The sequence below is a fragment of the Rousettus aegyptiacus genome, unplaced genomic scaffold (genome assembly GCF_014176215.1).
Source record: "Rousettus aegyptiacus isolate mRouAeg1 unplaced genomic scaffold, mRouAeg1.p scaffold_m13_p_7, whole genome shotgun sequence".
Classification (NCBI taxonomy): domain Eukaryota; kingdom Metazoa; phylum Chordata; class Mammalia; order Chiroptera; family Pteropodidae; genus Rousettus; species Rousettus aegyptiacus.
The window spans coordinates 112,588,679-112,602,955 of record NW_023416310.1 but is presented as its reverse complement, the minus strand read 5'-3'; the positions used below and the strand labels follow the sequence as shown (position 1 = coordinate 112,602,955).

Here is a 14,277-nt window from a genome sequence, read left to right as displayed (position 1 = left end):
GACAATGGCATTTTTAAAAACTATGTACTTAAGGAAGACATTATATTAACCCTGCTGTTCAGGTGGAAAAGTTTGGGAAGGCTTTGAACTATGCCGAAGCGGCCTTGTCATTCATCGAGTGTGGAAATGCGATGGAGCAGGGCCCGATGGAATCCAAATCCCCTTACACGATGTACTCGGAAACGGTGGAGCTCATCAGGTCAGTGCCGTGTGCTCTTGCTGAGGGCCGGGGGTGAGGGGCACATGTAAGTCCTCTGAACACAGAGAAAAGAGGGTCATCTGTGCATCAGCTACCAAGAACTGGTGTCTGCCTCCAAAAGAAAGGAACTTCTGCACCCCACTCCGAGTCAGGGCAGCTTCAAAAACCCCTAACTGGCCGCAGGAAGGAGTCCGAGGCTGAGTGAGTGACACATGACATGCCCACTTCACTCAGCTCAGAAGTGACAGATTTTTAACTCATTCCACCTCTACGCTGCTTTTTTTGTATGTAATTCAGGTCAGTATAATCTCAATCCTAACTCCATCTGTAAATGACTCAGGAGTGTTTAATGGAAGGAAAGAAAGTGCAGGGGGAATTTTAGGAAAAAACCATCCTGTGATGCCCCATCTGAGTAGGTCCTGGCATGTTTGTGCTCTGATATCTGGATATGAGCACCATCCCCCAGCCTGGGCTAAAACATGTAATATGAGCAGAAGCAGGGTTTCTGATGGGAGCACACCAAGGGATTGGTGGGAAATGCTTTTCTTTCGTGGCAGAGACCCAGCAAGGCATGTCTTTAACATCTATTTAAAGAACCATTAAGAAAATTCCACCCATTAACCCTAGTGAGAACTTTTGTCATATCCCTTATGTTTTAAGCCAGCTCAACTGCTTTAGATAATGTCTAAAACCATTAGGTAAAATAATTTTTGCCCAAACTAACAAAAAAAAAAATCTCACTGGATGGGTTCGGTAGTAGAGTGGAGATGACGGGATAGAATCAATGAACAGGAAATAGAATTTATCCAACTTTAGCAACAGAGAGAAAATAGCTGGAAAAAAGACAAGGATAAAGCCTCAAGAACAATGACAAAAGACCCAACACGCATGTCTTTGGCGTCCCAAAAGGAGAAGACACTATCTCTGTTAACCCCACAACAGTGCTGTGTTGTCAGCGGTTTTACTCTCACTTTGCAACTAAGGAAATGGAGGCTCACAGATGTTAGTTTGTCTAAGCTCTAGTAACTAATCAGTGTCTGAACTGGAATTTGGACACAGGGCTCCCTGACCTTTCCACATACTGCCTCAACTCGCAAAGAGTCTTCAAAAACTTAGTGTAGTGTTGGAGAAAGAAATAGCCAGAGTCCCCCTGGTTCCGAGATATAAGTGGGATTAAGTGAAGTTCGTAAAAGCCACTAGTTATGCACCCAGGACACTTACACTGCTGTCAAAGTAAGTGTTCCATCACAATGAAGAAAAGGTAAATCGGAGCATTCATCTGAGTACAAGGAATGAATATTTTTTCTGGAGGTTGGCCTAGAGAGATTGAATTTTGCCTCCATCTTGTCAGCCACTCAGCCATAAATCAAAATTTGTAAAAATGGATGTGTCACCATATACGTGGATAATGCCCGAACTGGTATCACTCTGAACCATCTGTAGCATTTTAACTTATATCATTAAAGAGCAGAAAGTTGCTAGATGGCTATAAAAGTCATTTTATTCTCGTCATCACAATAATATAATGCTTCAGGAAAACAGGGCGGCAGCATCAGCTAGCTTTTAGGAAAGAATTATGAGCAAGCACAAAGGAAAACTAAACATTGGGCAGGGAGAACTCCCATCATAGGAGATGATCTATTGTTAATAAAAAAAGCTTATTTTAAATGTCTTTAGTTTTCCTTTCTTTGTTTTGCTTTTGTTTTCTCTAGGTATGCCATGAGACTAAAAACCCACTCAGGCCCCAATGCCACACCAGAGGATAAACAGCTGGCTGCGTTGTGGTGAGTGTGTCCTATCAGCTTAAAATAGCCTCCCCAGCCTTGTGTGTCTTCATAGGCACACCAGGTGCTGAAATGCACATTTTCTACTGCCTTCTACAATGCAAAGCCCAAGTTCTAGTTGTGGCCTGGCACAGCGCATTCCATTGCTCGCTGCTATATACACCAGGTATGATGTTCCTTTATCAATTGAAGATGGGCAGGTCCATTAGGCAAGGATAAGGTTTACTGTGTGTGTATGTATGCATGTGTGTGTGTGTGTTAAAATCAGGTAGGTCTGTGTTTAAATACTATGAATGTGAATTTAGCCAAATGTAATTTGTCTTGTGTTTAACATTTTAGTTGCAATCAAAATAATTCGTCTTTTTCCATTAGTATGACTGAATCGAGATGATGCATTTAAGTTCTCAGCACCTTGAACTGAGGAGCAGTTCATTACACTTTGATAATAAAAACATTTCTTTTAAAATGTTTATCAACACCTAATAGATTTTTTCTATAATAATTATAATTATTATTTGATTATAATAATAATTTTCCTCATTACAACTCCTTAGGACACCTCACTGCTCTCCGCCAAATCACAAGACACCTCTCTATTGGTTCCTCCTGTGACGGGGATCCAAAAATTTTTGCTCTCTGAAGGTTCATACTTCACTCTAGAACCTGATTTGCGAGTTAGACAATTGAGTCTCAAAAAAATAATAACAACAGCAACATACACAAAAGAGAGGGTCGCAGGTCATTTTGCATCATCGCATCATCTGGAGTCTGGTGTACTAAGGAGAAGCCATCAAGTTGCTTTTGGTATTTTGGTGACCTAGCACGTAGGCACTGTACCTGAATTACTTAGTAAATATTTATGAGCAAAAAGCACCAAGCAAAAGAGGATATGTCAGGAAATACTTTCTGTGCTCTTTTGAACTTTAAGTTTCATATTAGGATTAATAAATTAATGGTGATGAATAACTAATATGTAAAATAGAATGCTAACATGCAAATAATATATAAAATAATACATAATAACTATTCTCAGCATAGAGGTTTTGTCTATAAAAGACCTGCATACCTGTTACTTTATCTGAACTAATCATAATCCACTAAGGTAGTTTAAAAGTAAAGGAATAAAAATAGGTGGAAGGCTGGTCTTTCAGCAAAGGCACTGCTGCCAGACGTCCAAGGAGTCAGAGGCAAGTCGTCGAGTCAGGTGGGTGTGTCCTGAAAGTCAGCCGCAGGAGCTGCGCGCTCAAGCCTGCTCACCCCTCTCGCGGAGAGACCCTGCCCTCTAGTGGCGGAGAAAGAAATGGCCAGCCTCGCGCCCCAACAAAGCAATAAAGCTAATATTGAACGAAAATGGCAAATATATTTAGGGAGTAACTCTTCAAAACTGTGGAGTATATCTTTTGAAGAAGGTCATATACTTACAGACATTTGCAAAGGACACACTCATGCTTTCAGGACTGGTTTCTCTTCTTCTGCTGCAGTTACCGATGCCTCGCTCTCCTTTACTGGCGGATGTTTCGACTCAAAAGGGATCATGCTGTGAAGTATTCGAAAGCACTTATCGACTATTTCAAGGTATGTCTGGCTAATGGGTGACGTTGTTCCTTGTATTCATTTGCCTCCTTGCCAGGATATTTTCGAGGAGACTGGTAGGATCCACTTCTTTGGGGATAATGCCAGAGCTCTCTTGTTCCCACAAACCCCATTTATGACATATTTGTGGAGTTCAGGGCTCAGAGAATGGCCTTGAGAGCCCATCTCATTTATCCCCTGCCTGTGTCCAAGTATTTTTATGGCCTCAAGAGAATGACGATCCAGTTACTTATTCCATGTCCTCAGAAATTCATCTTCATAGGTAACAAATTCTTCATGTTCACTTAGAGCTTCTTCCTCTTAGAAGTAACTCTTTAGAACTTACTCTTAGCTTTCTCCAGTAGCCATTTTAATTTTTAATAAAAGCATTATTTTAAATGACAGGCAATGACTTGTTAGAACTCAGAGGCTCTAGGACAATAGCAGTGTATAAATATAAAGATAGAATTGGAAACCATAACTTTTACCTATCAAAGGGAATGAAGTCATTTTCACCAGGAGACTTCTCCAATAGGCCACTGCGAAGTGGACCTAAACTAAAAATCAGTGTGAGGTTTCTGAGCCTCTTTGTCCATCTGTCTGGAGAAACAAATTGCACCGTCTCCACCTCTACCAATGCTTTATCAGATGCACAACTATCATTTTAGACCCTTTAATCCCCTTTAATCAGATTATCTCTGATGACCCGGCCATGTCAGGGGCCTTGCAGACCATGTCCAGCACACGGCCTCCCTCCTGGTCACAGACATGGGGCAACCAGGCACTGAGTAAACCAGGGAGATAACGGTCACGGCCCATTGACCATTGCATGTCATGGTGACAGCAACTGACACTAAGCCTTTCCCTTTACTTTGGCTGCCTATGGTCAAGATAAGTCCTTTGCAAAAATTTAGGGTCTAAGAGCTAACACTACAGAGAGTTCTTACAGTCGAGGGCAATGCTTGAACAGGGAAGGAATCTGAGCTCTGTAGGCCATGGAACAGACAGAAAACAGGCCAGCAGACTTCTCCTCCAAGGGTTGCTGGTAGTTACCCTAATCTGAGGCTATTAAGTGCTCCTTAAAGTTCAGAGATTATGAAACCTTTAGGTAATAGTGATAACGTGTCCTTAATGTCTTTTATCCATATGGGGCTGTCTCTGCACAAAGGACTTTGTCCCCACCCATGTTTCTTACATGGCTTGGAGGTAGAGGAAGAGGCTTGAAGGCAACTGTGAAATTGCCACATGTAAGGCCATTTCTTGCCATTTCCCTCACACCCCCACAGAAAACTAAAAACCAGTTACCATTTCTTTTAACCAAAAGAAATTCTTTATCTCTGGGGACCAGGCTAAGGCTATGCTCTTGTCCCTGGAAGGAGAAATTCACATCAGCATCATAAAGACCATTTTTTCCTTAACGGTCCAATCCAGTAGACTCAGGTCAAAGAAGGCATTGTCTGGCTCTCAGAGAGGACATCTAGCTGTACATTTAGGAACTTTACTCACTACAGGCAAAACTTCTCGTAAATGCCTGAGACTAACAGCTGGCTCATGTAACATGCCATCCCAAATCCAAATATTCAGGTAAATCAGAATTTTTTAATATTCTGTCAAAGAAATAGATTTTAATCTGTTCTTTATAAATATTCAAGAGCAACTTCCTTTAAGAGAAACACTTTTAAGCCTCATAAATTAAAATAATAGAATTTGATGTCTCATATATTTTCTGGCATTAAATATATGTCAGTTAATATAGGTTTAAGATGAAAAAGTAAGACTGGTTCAGGGTTCAGCAGACCCTCAGGATTCGGATGTAATTAGATATATAGAATTTGGTGTGCGAACCAGCAGGCCCCGTGGCTGCCCACACCCAGGTTCCAGAGAGGGACCCGGAATTGTGACTTCCCAGAGCAGGTCTCCAGAATCTGCATTTTATCTGCAATATCTGCCATTGCTTCTCTCATCCATCACCTATTATTGTCAGCTCTTCAAACTTAAGCAGATGACTCATTGTCTATGTTTTTATTTTCTTGCAGAATTCCTCAAAAGCAGCCCAAGCCCCATCTCCATGGGGGGCCAGTGGAAAGTAAGTTCATTTTTCCAAAGTAAAGGCGATAAATGAGACACTGCCTGAGCAGGGCACTGTGTTGCTTTGCGTACAGTGCCCTGAGGGGCCACCCCACCATACATGGTAGTGCCAACATCTCCACCTTTGTTTTCCTGTGCTCTCCCCTTCCAGGAGCACAGGGACCTCATCCCCCATGTCTCCCAGCCCATCCCCCACCAGCTCCGTGGGATCTCAGGGGGGCCTCCCCCATGCCAATGCCTTGTCCCCTTCGACCATCGTCAGCATCCCACAGCGCATCCACCAGATGGCTGCCAATCACGTCAGCATCACCAACAGCATTCTCCACAGCTATGACTACTGGGAGATGGCGGACAACCTGGCCAAGGAGAACAGAGGTGCGTGTGCCCCCGGAGAGTGTGCGCATGGTTCAGCCACAGCTCAGGGAGACAGCCTGACCCTTGGGCATCATCAAACAAATTTCATCATTCACCAAAGAAGTCATATAAGCTGTCACCTACTGCATGAAACTTTTCCTGACCTCTTTCCCTCCCTCAGACCTCTCCTATACCTTTACCTACCTTTATCTTCACTGTGAAAGATTAGAGGTAGAGGTAGAAATGATGTAGATCCATGTGAGGTAAATAGATGTAAATGCAGATACAGCTATAGATATCTACACATATGTTTTTCCCTTTAGGCAGTGAGCATCTTGAAGGTAGCAGTTCAATTTTATTCTACTTTGCATAGTACCTAGAACACAGTTGGAGATCTGAAATATTGATTGATTAATTAATGAGTATAAATGTTACTAGCTATTTAAGTGATAGCTGCTTACAACTGAAAAGAGGGTGTTAACATATAGCAGTAAGCTATGTTACTTTTTAAATGCTTGTTTTTACTAAAAGGAATTTATAAAGTACAGAAAGCTATAGAGAAAACATTTTTATATTAACAGTAATCTTATCACCAAGATATAATTACTGTTCATATTCTACTGAAGTTTCTTCCAGTCTCCTCCAAAATGCATGATGTTTACCAAAATAAGATCATAGTATATATACCGTGTTATATCTGGTCTTTTTTCATTGAACATTCTATCATATTTTTCCCATGTCACTAACTAGTTCAAAAATACCCTGTATGATGGTTCTGTAATGTTGTCATAATAGTGGTTGTGTGTTCATAAAATATTTCTCAAACCTTTCACCTGTTGTTGGACATTTAGGTTACTTCCAATTTTTTCTACTATAACAAATAACGTTATATTTATATAAATCATTGTCATCTTTTTTACTATTTTCGTAGGAGGGAGTTGTAGTAGAATTTGGGGGTCAACAGGTATAGATTCTTTTGATATGTTTTGTTATATATCTTGATATATATTAACTTTTCTCTTAAAAGATTATACCAGTTTACTACTCTCCCTCCAGTAACAGGCGAGAGTACGAATCTGAGGTCACTTTCAAGCCATTAAATGCAAATTTTGTTCCCATGATAGCATAAGCCTCTAAGGACAAGAACAGGAAGTCCATGATAAGATGAGGAATTTGTGGCACAGATATGCAGACGTCTTGAGTACATGAAATTGATAATAAAGCCAGAAAGTATGTGACATGCGGCCCAGAGGTGGTAACCCTGAAAATCCAATGGAAAGGCAGCATGGAACAGATTTTGAAAAGCAAGTAGTAGTTGAATAGCTGAGACAGAGTGGGACAGGTATCTCATATGGACAAAACAGCAGGGACAAATGCATAAAATTTTACGTGGTCAGTTTGGGAGACCTTGAGCAGCCCAAGCTTCAGCTGGCACTGCCAGCTCCCCACTAGGTGTCCCCTATCAGAGGGCTCAGTGCCACACCCAGTGCGAAGTCAACATTGTTTCCCCAGCCAATTCCTCCTCCCTGTTCTACTCTCAGATTCCTGAGGTGGCTGGGCCCTGGAAGAACTGGAGTCTTCTCTAATCCCTCTCTGCCTCCCCAGCAGGACCTTGTCCGGCACATACATAAGCTCCTTTGAAAAGCTCCCATTGCTTCCTTTGAATAAGTGTTGCACAGTGATCCAGTTGTGATGGCTTAGCAGCCACATGAATTGATTGGCCACTGAGCTGTGGCCTCTGCCCTCCTATCCCTGGATGTTTCTCATCCTGTGCCTGGCAGGCCGCCTTGGCACCTCACAAATGATTAATGGAGGACAAACCAGAGGATGTCCAAGGACAAGGCAACCTTGGCAGTGATGTTTCCAAACCATCTCTGATTGGTCCCCAGCAGCCTGGACTCACTCCAGGGACACAACACACGCCACAGCCGAGTCCCGGATAGGGGGCAACAGAGCTGTCACCTGCCTTCAACGTGGGAAGCATTGCTGCATGAGGAGAATGCAGTCTGGGAAAGTCAGTTTTCTTTGCTGTTTGCCTTAAATTCATTTGAATTAAAACTGGCCAACCAGATCGACTATTTAGATACAGGTGACTTCTTCACCTTTGGGTGTCATTCCATTCAGGTGACTGCCAAGGTCATGTGAGAGAACCAAGAATGCTTGATTTGTGTAGAGACCACTACGGATTTTTGTCTTAAGTCACACAGGTCTCTCAGGTAGCATTCTTAGCATGTGTGGCACTCTAATGACTCTTTCTGTCCCCTAGAATTCTTCAATGACCTGGATCTTCTCATGGGGCCTGTCACGCTGCACAGCAGCATGGAGCACCTGGTCCAGTACTCCCAGCAAGGCCTGCACTGGCTGAGGAACAGCACCCACCTGTCATAGGGACCTCGCCCTTGAGCTGGACTGTGCTCCTGTCTCCACAGCCCACTCCATGTTTTGGGACACTGTGCTACTGAAATCCCTAGCCACAGCGTTCATCAAACTGCGGTGAACATTTTCTCAGCATCGAACAATGATCTTTTCCCAGGGCACGTGTGTTTGTATGTGTGGGTGTAGAAAAAGCTGCCTGTGTATGTGTGTAAGATACAGAGCTTCTTAGAACACATTTTCTTTGTCTAGTTTCTATAATCCCTGGCTAGACAAGGTGATCAGTATTTTCTAATTAGAGAAAATATGCTTACACACATACACACACGCGCGCGCGCGCGCGCACACACACACACACACACACACACACACATACTTTCTATTTCAAAGCTAAACCATGACTTAGAACATTCAACCAAAATCTCATGGGTTAGTTAACCAGGTGCAATGCAGCACACCAAAAGCTTGACTGCCAGTTAGGGTGAGCCTAGTTCTTATATTATTGATTACGTTCAGTATTAATATACTATTTCCCAATTATTTTTTGATCGTGTGTGTTAATGGGTAATTGAATAATGAAAATAGGTCAGTTATTTTTGTGCTGGACACTTACTAGGTTGCATGTTACCAAATACCCTGCCTTTCATCGAATACCCAACCCTCCATCCAAATTTATCATCAGCTGAACACTTTGTAAACAAATGGATCAACTCCCATGGGCCTGCCCTACCCTGACCCAAAATAGTGCGATAAGGGCACTGAGATTCGGTAAAAACTCAGTGTCTTTGAAAGTGAACTAACAGTAAAGCAATGACACTGCATTCTGGAGTTGAGTTAGGATCTGAAAACTGCACATGTAATGATAAGCCCGCCCAGCACATGTGTTTCTTTTTCCTGCCACTGTGACATAGTGGCTGTAGAGCCACATGGCATTTGTCGACCGATATTTTTCAAGTCTTTTCTTTCAACAATAGCTTTTGTTCAAATTTTCTTGGCCACATTAGGACATTACCTAGAACGCCTCTTCACTCAGAGTCTGTATTTGTTGCTCATCAGGCTGAGAACTATTTGCTATCACAATACTGCCTAATCCTCTCACTCTTTATGCATATTTGCCGCTTTAACTCATTTTGAACTGGGGGCTCCTTTCTGGCTTTGATTAGCAAATTGCTTACTGAGCAGGGCAAGTGATTCCTGCAGTGGTCACAATGCTATTTGGGTGGCAGTGACAGACCATCACACCGACATCCTATGCATCTATGTTTATGTCTTGCCTTTGATTCTTTTTTTTTTTTAAGTTTACATTTTAGTTTTTTGATATATTGCTTACACTTTTTGTCTGAGAGTTGTTTCTTTTATAGTCTTTTGCCACACCCTAGATTTAGTTTTGTTAAATATATTTGAATGTTTTTTTTTAATTGGTTAAAAAGAAAAACTCCTGAAAAAAGAAAAGATATACCTTGCCACACTTTAAAAACAAAAATAATGTCCTCAAGGCCTCTCACTTGACAAAATTGCACCAGGACACTCTGAGAAAGGTAGGTGATTCAATCTGTGGAGCAATCTGTTTTTCAAGGTGATGGTGGTCTAAAACATTGATAATAGATACTGATGTATGCTCTCATGGACAGTCTGATTGGCTCGGTTGCCATGGTAACATCTTTGTTAACCTGATCTATAGGTGAGAAATAAGATTGTTGTAGTTTCCTAGCTCTAAGCGCTGATTCAAAACTATACAAATGAATGAACAGTTTTGGTGGCCTGAAATTAATTTAAAATGAGCAAGTGAAGGGTTTTTTGTTTTGGGTTTTTTTTTTTTTTTTTTGAAATTCGCATATGGCTTCGGCCTTCAAGCATCTTGAACTTTTAACAGAATTTCAAATTTTCATTTATCCAACTGAGGTGCTTCTCACATCCCTTTCACTATTTGCTGTCAGCAGAGTTCACGATGCCATTATTTGATGTTGGAAATTTGAGTCTAACTTAAATTGTGAACAGTTTTCTTGGAGGACCAAGACTTAGTTCTGCTTACTCTTGCTGATAAAACATTCAAACTGTCACATAAAAGGATGACCCTCAGGATCTGTCATGCATCCCCAGGGTTTTTTGCCGCCTTGTCCTTCTTTAAAGCTGCAGGCCTTGTGTGGTATCCACATGGTGTGCCATCTTGAGAAACCCCATCTAAACGCACAGTGGCCTCTGGCTGACTGTGCCGGTGGCATTTTGTCAGCGCTTTGGTGACCCATGTCTCCCCACAAAATGACACTGGTCATTTTGGGGATGGTCAGAGCATGCATTTCCTCTCACCATCTTTCATCTCATTAGTAGAGCACATTGGGGCAGAAGTTATTGTTTACTTGGATGCAGATGATATGGGTAAGGAACTGTCTTCCACTGTTGCTTGTGAAAGTCATTCATAACTGTCTCTTTTATTTAGTTTTGTTCAAAGTAGACATGTCTCTAGCATTTTCTGGTTATAAAAGCAATACATGCTCAGTGTAAAAATTCAGACAATACAGAAATGTAGAAAGTAGTAAGTCCCACACCCCAGAGACAACCACTGCTCAGATTGGTGTATATCCTTCTAGAAGTTCTTCCATTTCAATATATAATGTCTGTTATCATTTCTTTCTATTTGAAAACATATTATTTCCTCAGAAGTTCAACACAAGTTCACCTGACCTTATCCTTCCATGACCTGAACAGATGCCATCTTTATCACAACATTAGAGATACCTTTCAAAGAAAGTAACCCAAATATATTCCTGATTTAAAAAAAAAAAAATGAATTTGTTACTACTCTACACAGATCAGACTTATGTGCAAAACTGTGCCTGGAAAAGAGAGATTTGGCCAAACAGATATGTCTGGATATTTCCACATTGCAAATGGAAACTCGGACCCACTATCTAAAGAGGAATGTACTAGAAAAACAGTCTGAAGAGTTGACAAATTGTGTACTAGATTGAACACATGGAACGCAACGCGGTGAGACTTCCTGAACTAAAACTCATCCTGGTGTGTACAGCGATGGTGTGTATATTATATAACAGTGAAGTGTGCGTTCCTGACATCCCATACATCATGTACACAGTTTGTAGAAATACATACATTTAAAAATATATATGTACAGTACGGCTACCATAAAACTGTAGTATGCCTGAAGGCTATTACCCGTGCCTAATAGTGAGAGTAAGTCATTGCGTGTTCGCTTCACCTCGGAAGTGCAGTAATTGTTATAAAATTGATCAGTGCAGCCAACGTTATTTATTAATCACATCTTTGAAACTGTGCAGTAGTATATACATATATATTTTTAAATAACATTTTTCACAGTTTTCCAGAGTTACTGTTGAAATCTGTATCACCAAAAAAAAAAAAAAGCAAGATTTTTTTTAATAATGTAAACACTCTTCAGACCCAGTAATCTGTGTGATTTCCTGTTTGTGGATACCCGAGAGACTTTAGCAGTCACCAGCCTTAATGCATGTACAGAATATTATTGTGACTTAATTTATCTGCAGTTCTTAATCCATGTGAAATTGGAATTTATAAACTGACTTGGATTAAATATGTCTGCCTTCCTAAGGTTGCAAACGTTACATTAAATGATTAATGTTGTAAATGAGAGAAACTGAGTGGTACGTAAAAAGCATCCACCAATTTCTGTGAATATTTTTACAAAGAAACTTCAGAATCAAAATACATTCAAGAAAGTATTCTGGTCCCCAGTTCAAAATCTCTTTAGAAGGGACCTTGTTGTTTCATGAATTTTTTTAACATAGCTCCAAGGATTATAGTTTTCATGGGAAGAAAAAAAGTATGTTTTTCTTCATTATAACTATACTACTTGTCTTTCCCATTTCCATCCCACATACACACATGTGCATGTGTGTGTGTGTGTGAGACTACACCCAGCGTCCCAGCAAACGGTGACTAGGAGGCATGAGGAGTTCACGCCAATGACTGCGCAAATGCCTGTCCAACCAGTGGCCCTGGGACACTGTTCTACTCGACATTCCTTAATAACACAAGTTAGTTCCCTGACTTGTGTGTGCCAGATTTTCCCAACCCAAACAAATATGGTGGAATAATATTTGCAATATCTGGTGTATGAAAATAAGAATTTTGAACTAACAGGTGGAAATACTAGACCAGAGGGTTTTCTTGTTAACTTTATTTTTAATCTTTTCTTCCTCCTTTTTCATTCCTCTCCTCCTCAACTAAACTAAAGCAGGAGGCAGAAGCAGCAACAGAAACAAAACAATTACTTCACTTTACCCAGCCCATATTCTTAGATTCAAATATGCCTTGCATTAAGCAGAATCCTACTTCCATGTTACCATGGAGGCCGCCTCTCCCCAAAGATGGCCAAGACCGGGTCTTGGCTAAACTTGCTCCAGCTACCACCCTCTTGATGCTCATTCCCAGATGGTCTGGGCTAAGAAATGTCCAGCAGTCTTTCAACAATCTTTCTCTTACACAGTTTTGCCTAATACTCAGCTGAACTCTGTTCTTATCAGAATCCTCTTTTTTAAAGAAGTAACGCATTTCTGATGAAACTTGAATCAACTGGATTCTTTTTTTAATGAAGGAAAAAGCAACAACCACATGAACTGCGTTTCCAGCAATTTGGAGCCAGCATTTATTTCCTCATTTTCACATTCCCAGCAGAGCACAACATTTCCATATCACAACTTCCTGACAAATAGCACAAGAGATGTTCAGTCTTGAGATTTGTATTCTCTTTGCCCAAACTGAAGGATTCTATATTTGTCATCAGCGGTCAGTTCGTTTGCTTGGCATAAGGAAAATTATAAAACTCTTGTTCTCAAACTAATTACATCTGACCATGAGTTTGGTTTTTATTATTTAATTGGCATTCTGGGGCAGCAGAGGGTAAATTTTTGGGTCTGCTGCAGAGGCATTTAGATTCACAGATCTTACACTAATGGGAATCAGGGGAATAAATCCCCATGCATTTCTTTGAAAATTCACTTCTTACAGCCAATTTTAAACGCGCTGATCTGAGGGATGAATTCACGGTACTTACTGCAAGTCAACACAAGGATCAGTATTTATCTTTAGGCATCAAGAAGTGATGATGAGGCCTGAAAAGCTGAACCGAGGACTTGTTTGCTCATCAGAGAATATTTCTACCCAAATACGATGTAAAATAAAAGGAAACCAATGTTTAGGATTTTCAAACAATTTTCAAACAATGTTTGGTTAGAAAAATAATTATAATATTCTAGTTTCCATATTGTGCTGCAACCCTTTTTTTAGTTCTCATAAAACAAAACTGATTTTTTCCCAGTATTTAGCATCTCTTTATTTTGAGATGCCCGGATGAGCAAAGAGAGGACACTTAACACAGCATTCTGCCTGCAGTACCAAAGGTCAGCATTCACTCACAGTAGCCATTACATCCAAGCCTCCAATGTGTGCCATCTTCCATGAGACTTTTTAAAGAACATTCTTTAAGTCATCTCTGTTACCCTCATCCTACAGCGTTAGCGATCACAAAGACTAAAGTATGAGGCACTAATCCTTAGGAATAAATACTTCCGCAGGCAGCCTCACCTTCTAAGTTCTCTAATCAGATTTAGTATGTTGACCTTTTGGAAGAAGAGCCATTAGATGCAATGGGGACTTCAAGGAAAAAAGATTCAATATTAGGGCTCTTTGGAGATGAGAAGGGAAATGATTGGAGTACCCAAACACGCTCCGCCTGCTGCACCTGACCCTTGAATAAAATTCTCTATGCTTCAGTTTCCTCCATGTGAAGTAAATCAGATGTCTGACTACCTCACTGAGAGAGTGCGAGGATCAGCAGATTGGGGCAAGAATCTTGAGACCCTGTTTGTCACAGTTAAGCGTCACTGTCAGAAGAGAGGCAACAGAAAG

At 40.9% G+C, this 14,277-nt stretch overlaps 1 protein-coding gene across 9 annotated transcripts in view; it reads left to right on the top strand.

Annotated features, from left to right (window-relative positions):
• Positions 1-11,753, top strand: part of AFF3 (AF4/FMR2 family member 3) — a 500,129-nt gene extending 488,376 nt beyond the window's left edge. For all 9 annotated transcript variants that reach the window (XM_016157239.2, XM_016157237.2, XM_016157241.2 and 6 more), the window contains 6 exons: positions 63-199; positions 1,912-1,983; positions 3,465-3,558; positions 5,592-5,641; positions 5,795-6,018; positions 8,264-11,753. In XM_016157239.2, coding sequence (XP_016012725.2) covers positions 63-199; positions 1,912-1,983; positions 3,465-3,558; positions 5,592-5,641; positions 5,795-6,018; positions 8,264-8,385 — 699 coding nt within the window. In that variant the 3' untranslated portion in view covers positions 8,386-11,753. The remainder of the gene's footprint in view (positions 1-62; positions 200-1,911; positions 1,984-3,464; positions 3,559-5,591; positions 5,642-5,794; positions 6,019-8,263) is intronic.
• The last annotated feature ends 2,524 nt before the right edge of the window (positions 11,754-14,277 follow it).